Source organism: Euphorbia lathyris, chromosome 10 (assembly GCF_963576675.1).
Source record: "Euphorbia lathyris chromosome 10, ddEupLath1.1, whole genome shotgun sequence".
NCBI lineage: Eukaryota > Viridiplantae > Streptophyta > Magnoliopsida > Malpighiales > Euphorbiaceae > Euphorbia > Euphorbia lathyris.
The window spans coordinates 42783801-42797875 of NC_088919.1; the positions used below are offsets into that span (position 1 = coordinate 42783801).

Here is a 14075-nt window from a genome sequence, read left to right on the forward strand (position 1 = left end):
TTATTGTTACTTTTTACGGTTTGTTGGAAGAAAATCTGATGCTTTTATTTCAATGTCTCTTTCCATGTTCCTCTCACAAAAAGTGGTCTTTTTTATTATGTGGATCTTCTTAGTTCACAAAATATATTATTTTAATTAGGCAGGAACCACTTTTTGTGAGAGTGACATGGAAAAGGACACTGAAATGGGGACATCAGATTTTCTCCCCTATTTGCTATTGGAAAAGACTATTCATCATTAACAAAAATACAATCTATAAAATAAATTAACGAAACTTAAAAATGTGACATATCCATATTAATTGAGATTTTACTAATTTTAATAAGTCATGAGCAATAAACATTTTGGATATATTAGAAGGCTAATGGTAATTTAAACTGTCTAATTTCTTGGTTTGAGGTTCGTTAGTCACATTTTAAATGTATCGTCTTTTAATTAAAGCTTTTTACGTACATTAAGACTCAAATTCGAAATCTAACTTAAACAACATGAGACATTTAACCACTAAAACCAACATTAACTGTTGTTACATAATATTTTAGATTAGACTTAAACAAAACAACTTTTATGCTATTCTTATAATACAAAAAGAGGTGGCTTTTTAAATAATTGAATTGAACTATTCTCTTAAAAAAAATCATATAATTTTGACCGGATGAAATATAGAATGAGTTGAATTTGCATTCAAAATCGAACAAATAATAATTAAGTTGGATAAAATCCATGCAAGTACGTACAGCAAGTGGAGAATTAGGATTTAGTCCTCACAAGAAATTGACAACTTCTACGCGTATTGCCTCCAATCCAATATAATCATGCGCTGACATTTTTGTGTATATAAGCCCATTCTCCTTCCCCTTTCTTCTCCATCTTTAATCATTTCTATCTACTCCTATAATCTCTTGTTGAAATCAACATATTCAGATAGAATCATGGCAAGTTCCGCAGTTGGAAAAACATTTCTATTTACAATATTAGTGCTGCTTTTAAGCAGTGCATGCTGCCATGCCCAACTCACTTCCACATTTTACGAAACATCGTGTCCAAACGCACTCACCACAATCCGAACTTCAATCAGAAACGCCATAGCCAAAGAACGAAGAATGTCCGCTTCTCTCATTCGTCTCCACTTCCACGACTGCTTTGTTCAAGGCTGCGACGCCTCAATTCTACTAGACGAGGCTCCATCCGTCGAGAGCGAACAATCAGCTCTCCCTAATAAGGATTCTGCGCGGGGTTACAATGTTATCCAAACTGCAAAAACTGAAGTAGAGAAAATATGTCCTGGAGTTGTTTCTTGTGCTGATATTATCGCTGTCGCTGCAAGAGATGCTTCTGCTTACGTGGGTGGTCCGTCTTGGACTGTACTACTCGGAAGAAAAGACTCAACTACAGCAAGTAGAAGTCTAGCTGAATCCGAATTGCCTAGTTTTAAAGATGGGCTTGACAGACTCATTTCTCGCTTTCAAACTAAAGGGTTAAGTCCAAGAGATATGGTTGCTCTATCGGGCGCTCATACTTTGGGTCAAGCTCAATGCTTTACTTTTCGTGATAGGATTTACACTAATGGCTCTCATATTGATGCTGGTTTTGCTAGCACTCGTCGTCGGGCTTGTCCAACGACGGGCGGTGATGGAAATTTGGCTGCACTTGATCTGGTTACGCCGAATTCTTTTGATAATAATTATTTCAAGAATCTGATTCAAAAGGACGGGCTTCTTGAATCTGATCAAATACTTTTTAGTGGAGGTTCCACTGATAGTATTGTGTCGGATTATAGCAGGAGCCCTTCTACTTTCAGCTCTGATTTCGGAACTGCTATGATCAAAATGGGAAATCTTCTCAATCCAAATGCCGACCAAATTAGGAAGATTTGCAGTGCTGTCAACTAGCTGTTCATGTTTTGTTCCTATTTTTTCATTCTTTTTATTCCAAAGTTAAATGTAAAGGAAATTTGTTTTGTTTTTTTTCATGTTAGGTGTAATTCATTTCATTAATTTTAATATGCATCAAATGTTAATTTTGCAGATATATGTTTTCATGGAATTATATGATTTCTTTGAATTTCAATAATTTTAATATCAGAATATCAAATGAAAAATTTCTTTTTTTTATCATTTGGTATGTACCTCCGTAGGATTCAAGCAATTTCCAATATTGCCTTCGATTCATTTGAGAATTTTCTTTTTCAAATAAAATAGCACAGGTTTGAGTACTAATGATTCCAAAACCAGATCGGACCTGCTGATTCAACCAATCAGATCGCGCAAGGCCGTCTCCAGCATTTTGGAGGCCCTAGGTGTATTGTGCATTTTTTTCATATCTAAATCTAATACTATTTTAGAAATAATAAATATTAAATAGTAAAATCAATAAATTATTAACTACAATTCAAGTCATATAATTATAACATACCGCTAAGAAATTATTATTCTTCTTGCTTTTCTACATGTAAAATCGAGTTTTCTTTTATATATTTAAAATCAAGTTTTTTCTCACCAGTCATGCGAGAAGCAAGCAGATGACAAAGTATTAATTTCTAGAAATTAATCTTGGACAGCTGAACTCGAACCTAATCGCAAGATTCTATTGAAAGAAAGAGAAGAATTTATCTTCGAGATTAAAAATTGGTTGAGTCGCGTATTTATTATGAATTACAGGCTTAAATCACTATTTGGACATCGATTGATCCAAGGAACCTTGTCATTTGGCGTTTGATCTATCCAAAATTTTATCATTTGGCCACTGAACTATCCCAATTGGTGAAATTTTAATCCAATTTGGATGAAAACTTAATAGAATTATTGACATATGATGATATTTTGATAACTAGACTTGATCAATTTTAGTTTAGAGATTTGTTTTCTTGTTTTAATCCCATTATTTATTTGGGTAAATCAACTTTAAAACGTACGGCATGTCAAGCCCATATGTCAAAATATCACCACATATCATAAGGAAACAATTTTATCAAGACTTCATCAAAATTAAGTAGAATTTCATCAATAAATTTTATCATTTGGCCACTGAACTATCCCAATTGATGAAATTTCAATCCAATTTGGATGAAAACTTAATAGAATTATTGACATATGATGATATTTTGATAACTAGACTTGATAAATTTTAGTTTAGAGATTTGTTTTCTTGTTTTAATTCCATTATTTATTTGGATAAATCAACTTTAAAACGTACGGCATGTCAAGCCCATATGTCAAAATATCACCACATATCATAAGGAAACAATTTTATCAAGACTTCATCAAAATTAAGTAGAATTTCATCAATTTGAATAGTATATGATCCAAATGTGACCAAATAATAAATTAGTGGCCAAATATTAAAATTTTAAATAAATCAGAGTCTAACATTTTATACCAAATTACAAATTGTAATTTATAAGTGCATTTCGTCTTGTAATTAAAAAAATTTAAGAATCACTACAATAACAAAATAATAGTTTATACATTGTTTCCAAATATGAAAAAAAGTTCAGAAAAAATCAATACATGTGTTGTCAAAAGAAAGAAAAAAAAATAAGAGAAAAAATGAACCAATAAATGTTGATCTAAGGAATCATCAAAATTGAGTGAAATTTCATCAATTTAAATAGTTTATGGTCTAAATGTGATCAAATAATAAATTAGTAGTCAAATATTAAAATTTTAAATAAATCAGAGTCTAAATAACATTTTGTACCAAATTACAATTTATAAGTGAATTTCATATTGTAATTTATTAAAAAAATAAAAAATTTAAAAACAACTATAATAACAAAGTAATAATTTATACATTCGTGTTGTCAAAGAAAGAAAGAAAAAATAAGAGAAAATGTGAACAAAAAAAATGTTATTCCAGGAAATCGAACCCTCACCCTTGTAAAAATCTTCATTATGTCTTTACCATTCAGCCTAGCAGTATCCTTTATTATATATTTAAATCTATATACATTTTAACTATAAATTTTTTTAATAATTATCAAATTTTAAAAAAATTCCGATCGGAGGCCCCGTAAGTCGGAGGCCCTAGGCGGTCGCCTAGGCAGCCTCCCCCTAGAGCCGGCCCTGAGATCGCGAATTGGTTATGAACCCAATCCCATTAACCATATATTGGGTCAATGCTATTAAATTTATTTAATATGACATGATTAAATCTCTAAGTTCACGTAGCAAAGCAATAGAAGGTATAAATAAGAATTAAGAAATATAATTAATTAAAGCAGAATCCTAGCCGTCAAGAAAACTCTCAAGTTCTTCATCGAGGTTTTGGGGGGTTTTTTCTAGCTTTTAACTGGAAGATAAAGCTCCTCATTTACTTTGCTTTGGTTTTTTCTTTTATAGTTTAGGATAGGTTTGATAGTTTCTCTTCTATTTGAAGTTTTTTCCTATTTCTTATATTTCTCGCTATATATATGGTTGTGTTCATAAATCTCCAGGATTAGATTGAAAGAATAAATCTATAGGATTGGATTAAAAGAATAAATCTCTAGAATTGAATTGCCCTAAAATTTCAGTACAGTCCAGTTCGGGGATTCGGAGATTCGGTTCCGGTCCAATCCAATATAATTTTTCGGTGATTCGGATAAATATCTAATAGTTTAAGTCCTAAAAAATAAATTAAAAATTTAATTTACAAAATAATAAAATATAAAATTTTATTATCTTACATAACTTGAAATAAATAACATTTTTTTAGGAAGTAAACAACATTCATTAAAAGATACAGTAGACAACAAGGCTAAAAAAACCCACAAAATCAAAGTATTAAAAGTTACGGTAGACAACAAGTTCGATTGTTCATATGAATTTCCACTAGAAATAATTGGAGATTTTGTGAAGAAATAGTCCGAAGAGTGATTCTGTATTCACGAGCCAAACATTCTTCAAGTGACTGATATCTCCCTTCTCTTATCTATATCCATTAAATTAAATTAAGCCTTTATTTTTTTGTTTAAATTTGTATAAAAATGGAACTTACAGATCTTAATGAAAATTTCAAGCTCAAAGGTGGAGCTTCTTTTAATTTTCTCACTGTTGAAATGCACCATGCGTCTCTTCTTTTAATCATCACCATGATAATCTTTAATTACTTTTATTTATCAATTTTATATTAGAATTGGAGTTTATATCTAATACCTCTGAAGAAGATTTGGATGATTGAGATAGGAAAGGTGGGAATGCCTGTCTAGAAAATTTTCCATGGCTGAAAAATCAGGTGAAGAAAATTTTCCTAATTGATTTTCCATGAGAGGAGCTTCTGTGAATTAAGAACTATATCTAATACCCTACACATATAAAACTCCAAATATAACACAGAACATATAAAACTTTAAATCTACACAATGTACACAACACAGAACTTCAAATATAAAAGTTCGGAGTTTAGAAAACTTACCAGAGTTCAGATTTTGTGCAGAAGAGGTGAAGGTCAAGAGGTGAAGGAGGTGGAGGCGGCGGTGGAGTGGAGAGCGAGTCGGAGAAGCGAAGTCACTCCCTGTTTCCAGCGCCGTGGGAAGTGGAATGACTGGAGATCGGTAAAAGGTGGGGGTGGCGGTGGCGGTGGCGATGTGTAAGGTGGAGGTGGCGGCGTGCGAGGTGGTAGCAGCGGTGTGCGAGGTGGTGACAGCGATGGAGTGCAGTGGAGGACATAGAACCCTAGAAAAAAAATGGAAGCAGAGAATGGGTAAAGGAAGCAGGAGATTCTATTTTATAAAATGTTTAAAAATTCTAATATTTAAAACTTCTAATATTTGTTACTTAATTAAATGGTTAACAAGAAGTAGAATTGGTTCAAATGGTTAAGATGATTGACAATGTTTTATTTGGTTAGGTGTTCGATTTTCCATGTCTACATTTAGATAAATATTTTTCATTTCATTTTATAAACGGAGATTAATCCGGATAATTTTTATGACTATATAATAATGTTATACCTCATTAACCTTATTAATAAATTATATATTTATATTATTATAATTAGTTTACCAAACCTTACAAAATATATAACTATATATTACATAACATTTCTCTTTATATATATATAATATATATATATATATATATATATATAATATATTTTATAATAATATCAAATAATATCATTTAAAATTAAATTAAATTAATATATAGAGTGAAAATAAAGTTAACGTATGAAATATAAATTTATTATTGCTAAACTTTCGGTTATTTCAATCCAGTTATGTCCAATCCAATCCAATTCGGTTATCGGTCTGGTGCTGGATAAATTTTGGTCCAGTTCTTTAACGAAAAGTCAACGGTCCAATCCAGTTCGATTCTCCAAAAAAAGTCAACGGTCCGGTCCAATTCCGGAATTTTTTCCTCGGATATTCGGTGTGGTCCAGTATCTCCAGGATCCGCGCCCAGCCCTACTTCCTATATAGGTGGTTGTGGCTTGTTTCCCTATGAATATTATCATGTTTTCCTTCATGGAAAAAAATTATCTACCATCACATAATCTGACTCATTGGAAGTTTATGAAGTCATTCGTAAAGAAGAAGAAGAAGAAGAAGAAGAAGACTTTAAAGTCGATTATGTGTGGAGTATGTTTCCCACCGTTGTGTCTAGCATTGCTCTATCACGAAATATGATATTAAAGATGCAGATTCAACCTCATCTGATATACTTCTTGATTGTAATTTTTTAATTACTTGTATTAAGATGTACTATTTTTTCTATGAATGAAACAATTACTTTTTTTCAAACATTATGTTTTACATTAATTTTACAATTAAATTAAGATGGTTTTTTTTTTTGTATTTTACCATAAATCCAAATTTTATTATACTTTTATCAAATAAAACGGTTATATCCATTTACTCTTTGCAATTTTTTTCACTTGTTTGGAGAATTTCTCCTTTCTCTCTCTTCTCCTTTATAGATTGGCTAGGTTTTACAAATTAATATCAGTTTACAGTACACAAAAATAAAATCAAAAGGATATGATTACAAGCTTATTACGTTAATAAGGAAGTTTAGTGTAGCTCTAAAATATACATAATTTTTTTAAAAAAAAAAGAAATATACAATTTTAAAAAGCACAAATAAACATAAACAATTAGATAGAAAAAATGTTGTCAAAAAAAAAAAATAGATAGAAAAAAATGAGAACCGGGAGTCCGTTGATGAATTTCACGAGGTATACAAAATTGAATATTTTCCTATTTACTTATAATTTTGAAAAGGGAAAATTACAAAACTGAATCAAATGAAATGCTCATTTACATATTTAGATTAATTACCTAACTCATTACATATCTAAACTATTTTTTTTTTGTGACTTTCTCAAAATACTCTTCATATATATATATATAGCACTTAAAAATTTCTTACTCTTTTTTCTTTCTCTCTTCCGTCACTTTGCATTTTGCGAAAAATACGAAGCCTGCGAAGATAATGTTTTTTAAGATCATGAAATTTACTTCGCATTTTCGCAGTCTGCGAAGGTAATACTATTTCGCAGAATGACTTTTTCTTCGCAGTTTTAGTCAAATGTGAAGTGGTATATAACATTCAAATCATAACAGCAAGAGTGCAACAATAGTTCTAACATTAAAATCATAACCCTATCAAAATTTACAACAAGATTGCAACAATAATTATAACATTATCAAAATTTATAACAAGATTGCAATAATAATTCAAACCTTAAACCTCAAAAATTTGCTTCCAGACTTTACAGAAGCAAGAAAAATCAGCGGCGTCATACAGAATCAATGGCCTTTGAGATGATAATGGTGATTTTTCTTTTCTTTCCAAGAAAAATCGGCACCATCTCAATCACCCCTCACTGTGATTGTTGCTCTTGTATTCAAGATAAACGGATCACTGTGATTGATGCTTTTGTATTCAAGATAAACGGATCACTGTGATTGATGCTTTTGTATCCAACCTTCACAAAAACTAAGTAATTTTAGGAAAATAATGAAAGAAACGTTTCGCAAATAGAGAATATGCGAACAAAAAATCACCTGAAAAAGGATGATTTACGCTTCGCAGAAAGTGATTATGCAAAGCCTGCGAAGAGAAAAATAAACTAGAAAATGATGATTTTGTTTCGCAGGCTTCGCATAATTGCTTTCTGCGAAGCAAAATCATCATTTTTCAGGTGATTTTTTGTTCGCAAACTTCACAAAATGTGACGAAAACTCATTTTGCGAAGTAATTTCTGGAAAAATATGAAGATAAAACGGTAGAAACCTACCTTATTTCCACCTTTTGCCATTAAAATCAACAATAAATATATGATAAACGTAGAAGAACATCGAATAACCATACATTCAATTCGCACAAGAAGAAAAAAACCAAGAGACGAACATGAAACATGAAGATGAAGAACCACCCTTCACAAAAACAGAGAGACAAAGAGAGGACGAGGAGACATGATGATGAAGAAAATGCAGGTGATTCTGTAAAATATAAAGGAATGGGGAAGATGAACCAATACACAAGATAGGGGAGATGGAAGGTTGAAACCGATAGAAAAGAAGGGGGGAGATGAAAGGTTTGGGGTATTTTGGAAAATTCACAAATATATAGTTTAGACATATAGTAGATTGGGTAATTGGTCTAAATATGTAAATGGGTCTCCCATTTGATCCAATTTTGTAATTTTCCCTTTTAGAAACCACTAACATACAAAAGTTGTTGAATATATATAAACAGATAAATCCACATAAAATTAAGGGATTTGTTATTTTTAATATATTAAGTCACATGATTTAGAGTTTGACATGAAAGGAATTCATTTTAGGGAAAAGTATAAAAATTAATAATGTGGTTTCGTCCAATTTTAAATACATTCTTGTGTTTCAAAACGTGATAAACAGAGATTTTGGGGTTCATTCTGTTAGCAAACAAAGTTCTAACCGATTAATCTTGTTAAAAAAACTGAAGTGTATTCAAAGTCAAAGTGAAACCCTCTCTTTCTTCTTTCTTTCTCCCTTCTCTTTTTCATCTTCTCTCCCACTCCATCTCCATCTCCTTTGTAAAAAGTAGAATCAATATTAGAGGCATGTTGACTAAGTGAAAGTATTTGAAATATTGGGAGGCAAAACCTTCTGATGTGAAGGATGGGATCCAAATTGATGATTTTCATTTCTGATCTCCTTCACTTCCTTTTCCCTTTCCTTATGACCTTGTTCGAATTGTTTCAACCAATCATCATTTTTCTTCTTCAAATTTTACCAGTACAGAAGTCTAAGTGCATCAATATGTGTTTCATACACTCGTAAGCTACAATAGCAGAGCTCCTCAATTTGGCTACATACCTTTGATGTTGAAGGGTGATTATCAAGATCATGAGCACTATAAGTGAATGTCGCACATTGAAGGGTGATTATCAAGATCCTGACATTGATGGAGTTGGAGTGGGGGAGAAGAATGGGAAGAGAAAGAAGAAAGGGAGTGTTTGACTTTGACTCTGACTCATTTTTTTAATATCGAGTCAATTTGGACCTTGTTTGCTAATGGAATGAACCTCAAAACTCTTATTTATCACATTTTGAAACACGAGACTGTTTAAAAATGACTGAAACCACATGGTTTATTTTTGTACTTTTCTCTTAATTTTACTGATATAAGCCATGTATAAAAATTTTTCAAACAAGTATGAGTTTTATATATGTAACTCTAATATAAAGCCGGCCAAATAAGTTCCAACTGGGGTTTTAAATAAATTTAAATCCAAACCCAACCTATTTAATATACGAGCTTGAACTGGACAGACCTGACATTAAATAAAGAGAAATACTCAAGGGTTAATTATATATGAATCATAATTGAATTAAATAGATATCTCTCTCTACCCATTTTTATTTTGCATATATCAAAAGAGTCCAAACTTGTGTCTTACTTTTTAAGGTTATTTTCATCTACAGTTCCTTCTGCTAGTTCCCCTATTCTGAGTTCAATGGATAGACATCTTTCATCTGAGGAAGTTGATTCTCTCCACCCTCCCTTTGTTGCTGGGGAAGTTCTTGTTGTTTTGCATCAAACTGATGGTTTAAAGGCTCCTGGACATGATGGTATGTCTGGTCTATTCTTTAAATCTTATTGGGATGTTGTGGGTAATCAGGTTTTAGCTATGGTTCTAAACGTCCTTAATGGTGCCCCTTTTCTACCATCTCTTAATCATACGCTTGTTACTCTTATTCCTAAGGTAAAAAATTCAGGATCTTTAAAGGATCTTCATCCTATCAGTCTTGGTAATGTTGTGCAAATGCTTATCTCTAAAACTCTAGCTAATCTTTTGAAGCTATGTTTACATTCAATTCTTCATCCCTCTCAAAGTGTTTTTATTCTGAACCGGTTGATAACTAATAATGCATTAATTGCTTTTGAGTTATTCCATTCTATGAAGCATAGAATTAGTGGTAAAAGGGGGTGTGTGCTATGAAGTTGGACGTGAGTAAGGCTTATAATATGGTGGAATGGTGTTTCTTAAAGGATATGATGTGTGTTATAGGTTTTCCGAGTCGATGGATTGAATTGATTCAAAATTGTCTTTCTTCAGTTTCCTTTTCTTTTCTTTTAAATGGGGTACCTAAAGGCTTTGTTAAGCTAAGCAGGGGTCTTCATCAAGGGGATCCCATTTCACCCTATTTGTTTTTAATCTATGCGGAAGGATTACCAGCATTAATTAGGAAGTCCGAAAGTAACATAGTTTTGCATGGTATTCGTGTAAGCAATTCGGAACCAACTATATCACATCTTTTCTTTGTAGATGATTAAGTCATATTCTTTAGAGCAACTTCTAATGAGTGTGATGTTGTTTGTGATCTTTTATATATATATGAAACAGCTTCTGGCCATTGTATCAATTTTGATAAGACTGGTGTTACCTTTAGTATGGGTGTTGGTGTGGAAAGTCGTAGTATGTAGATGTGCTAAACTGTTGGGCGTGCAAGAAGTTAGATCCTTTGAAAAATATTTAAGGTTGCCTTCTGTAATCGACAGGTCAAAAAAACGCAGTGCTTAATTTCCTTAAAGAAAGATTGATGAAGCGTATATATGGATGGAAGGAGAAGATCTTATCTAGGGGTAAAGAGGTTCTCATTAAATCTGTGGCACAAGTTGTTCCTCAGTATATAATAAAAAAAATTACTTCCAAAGACTTTTTGTGATGAATTACAACAAATTCTAGGCTAGATTTTGGGAGAAAATATGTTTGACCAATGATGATGGTGGTTTGGGATTCAGGAATATATTTGCATTTAACCTTGTTTTACTTGCTAAACATGTGCGGAGAATGGTTGAATATCCAGATTCTCTTTGTTCGTAGGTTTTTAAACACAAATACTTCCTAAGGAAAGGTGTGATGGAGGAAAATGTGGGTTATCGTGCTAGTCAAGTGTGGAGAAGTTTATTAAAGGCAAGACAATTTATTCAAGATGGGAGTTATTGGAGAATTGGTGAAGGAAGATCAGTTAATTTGATGAGTTCCAGATGGGTTCCTGATGTGATGTGTAATCGCCCACTTTATTTGTTAAATCCAACTTCTTCATCAAGTGTTTCCTACTTGATTGATTTTGATAACTCCTGTTGATTTAATTAATTTATGCTTTTCATCAGTTGTTGAAGCAGAACTTTTGAAGATTCCGTTGAGCCGAATGTTTATTTCCAATTCCTTTTTTATTACATTCTAAGAATGGGGAATATTTGGTTAAATCTAGGTATAAAGTTGTTTGTGGTGCTTGAGCTCTATTACAGCTTTGGTTGCACCGTCGGAGGGGAATCTTCAATTTTGGCACTGTCTCTAGAAGGTTAATACTCCACTAAAGTTTTTTCACACATTTTGAAATGCTGCTAAGAATATTCTGCCTAGTTTTTGATAATCTTGTGAATAAAAAAATTAATTTGGAGGGTCAATGCTGCTTTTATGGTTTCCATACGAAACGTTGATTAATCTGTTCAAAGTATATCCAGGTACAAGATTTAATGGAGACATGTGAATCTGGTTTATCCTGTGTATAAGCTCGCAAGGTTGGATTGTCTTGAATGGTTTACTTCTGTCTTGAAGGTTTTATCTAAGGAGGAATTTGCGATTAAGTATGGTATGATCAACTTCATTTGGTTTGAAAGAAACCAAATTATGGAAAAAATCAAATTAGGGTGGTAAAATATGTGGATGCAGTTTGGGATTTGGTAAATGGGTTTGCTAAGAGTGAAAGGTCTCAGTTTCTAAATAGAAGGAATCGTTTGGGTTATTTAATTATGTCTCTCCTACTAGTCGAATTGTTGCAATGGAAGTTGTTGGTGGTTCTGCTGCTGCTGAAGTGTGCATGCCTGCTTCTGCTGGTTGCGGTTTGGGTGATGGTCGATTTGTAGGAGATGTTGTTGCAGGTCGTGTTGCTGCCTATGGAGAATTATATGGAAACATTGTTGTTGTGGGTTGTGTTGAAGATGGTGATGTGGCAGTTGGACCTAGCGATGCTGCTGTTGTGTCTCTTGGTACTGCTGTCCAATTTACTACTAATTATGGTTCTCATAATTCTGATTTTGCTGTTGCTAGATGAAGGAAAATAGACAAGCCTAGGCGTAGCGGAATAATAAAATTTTATATATTTTATCTATTTCCTTTTTCCAAGATCTGTTAATTGTTATTTCATACAATGAAGGATAGAAAGCAATACCTTTAATGAAGAACTATCTACGGTTGCAAACGAAGTGCCCACAACTTCTTATAATCAACCCGTGAGCAACGAACGTTTTTGTTCAACACAGAAAACATAACTAATCAGTAATCAACCTTTAAAGTATAGCAATCGCAATGATTGCCTCTAACAGAAATCGATACGAGATCAAAGAGAGAGTAAGAAATAAAGTAAATTAATCGAGACAAAAGACGGAACGGTTCCTCTTCTCCTTCTTATGTGTGTTTCGAAATATGTAGGCTAGGGATTCTATTTATAGACTTCTCAAAACTCTAATCCTAGTTGTGTAAGGTAATTAATTAATTAGAATCTTATTCGGGATAGGATTAATAATTAGATAATTAAACAAACACTTTATTATTATCTAAATAATAACTAATTATATTTAGATAATTATTATTAATCAAATTAATAATTCAATTATTGTTAGGGATAATTAATTAGATTTTCAATCACATAAAAACTTCTAATTAATATTATCAGATAATTAGGTATGTGGACACCGTGATCCTGATCTCCGGAGAGAGGCTTTAGCTTGCCGATGGGTCGTCCCTGCGCCGGGAATGGTCCCTGCGGATACTCCGACGAGCAAGACAGTCAGAGGTTCAAGAATATATTCAAAGTAAGGTGTAAATGGTTCAAAAATGATTACCCCCCCTTCCTTCAATGTGAGTTGTGCTTTTATAGAGGGTGCTTGGGCCCTGGGCCCATCTGCCCGATTGGGCCTTCTTAAGCCCTTTATTCATATCCCGAATCATAAGGTCCCCCCCACCGAAGAGCCAAGTCGAGTATTTGATGCGAGAATACAAGCGGGTGTGTCTGCTCGTCATGCGGACACCTGTTGTTTAAACGCAAACAGGGCCCTTCATTGCATGTGCGTCTTATTTTCAGTGCCGCATTGATTGTTTATGTGCTTTTAATCACCCGTGCGCCGCCAGCATTAATTGCGAAATTACAACTGTGCCAGCGCCTTGATTTCTCCCCCAACTATAAATATTAGGGGGGAGGGAACGAAATATCTTCTTCTTTCAAATTTGCTTGAGAAAATTGTGCCGTCGTGCTGTGGCTTTCTGCGACTGTGCCCTTCCATAGCTTTCTGCTCGCGTTGCGAGGGTCCGTCGGTTCATCCGTCATCCGTTGTCTTTCGTTGGGAGTTTTCTTGCTTCAGAACTTGTCGTATCTTTGGTGAGGTTAGTCGCATCATTCCTTAGCTTTGATTTCTGCGTTTTTCTTGCTTTATTTCGACTTCGGGGTAGGGGTATTATGTCAGAGGGGTCTTCACGGGGAGCCCTAAGCAGACTGCCACCGGTCGCCCCGGGTGACTTCATGCTTCGAGAGTCTGCGCGAACTCGGTCGGTGTCGCGAAAAAGGCGAGCTGAAAAGGTGGGGGGGAATAGCGCGGCGG

General features: G+C 33.3%; 1 protein-coding gene across 1 annotated transcript; it reads left to right on the forward strand.

Annotated features, from left to right (window-relative positions):
- Positions 1–893: 893 nt before the first annotated feature.
- LOC136209382 (lignin-forming anionic peroxidase-like) lies at positions 894–2038 on the forward strand. Its single transcript, XM_066000828.1, has one exon. It carries the CDS (start codon positions 933–935, stop codon positions 1890–1892), a length of 960 nt encoding a protein of 319 aa, XP_065856900.1. The 5' UTR covers positions 894–932; the 3' UTR covers positions 1893–2038.
- Positions 2039–14075: the final 12037 nt, after the last annotated feature.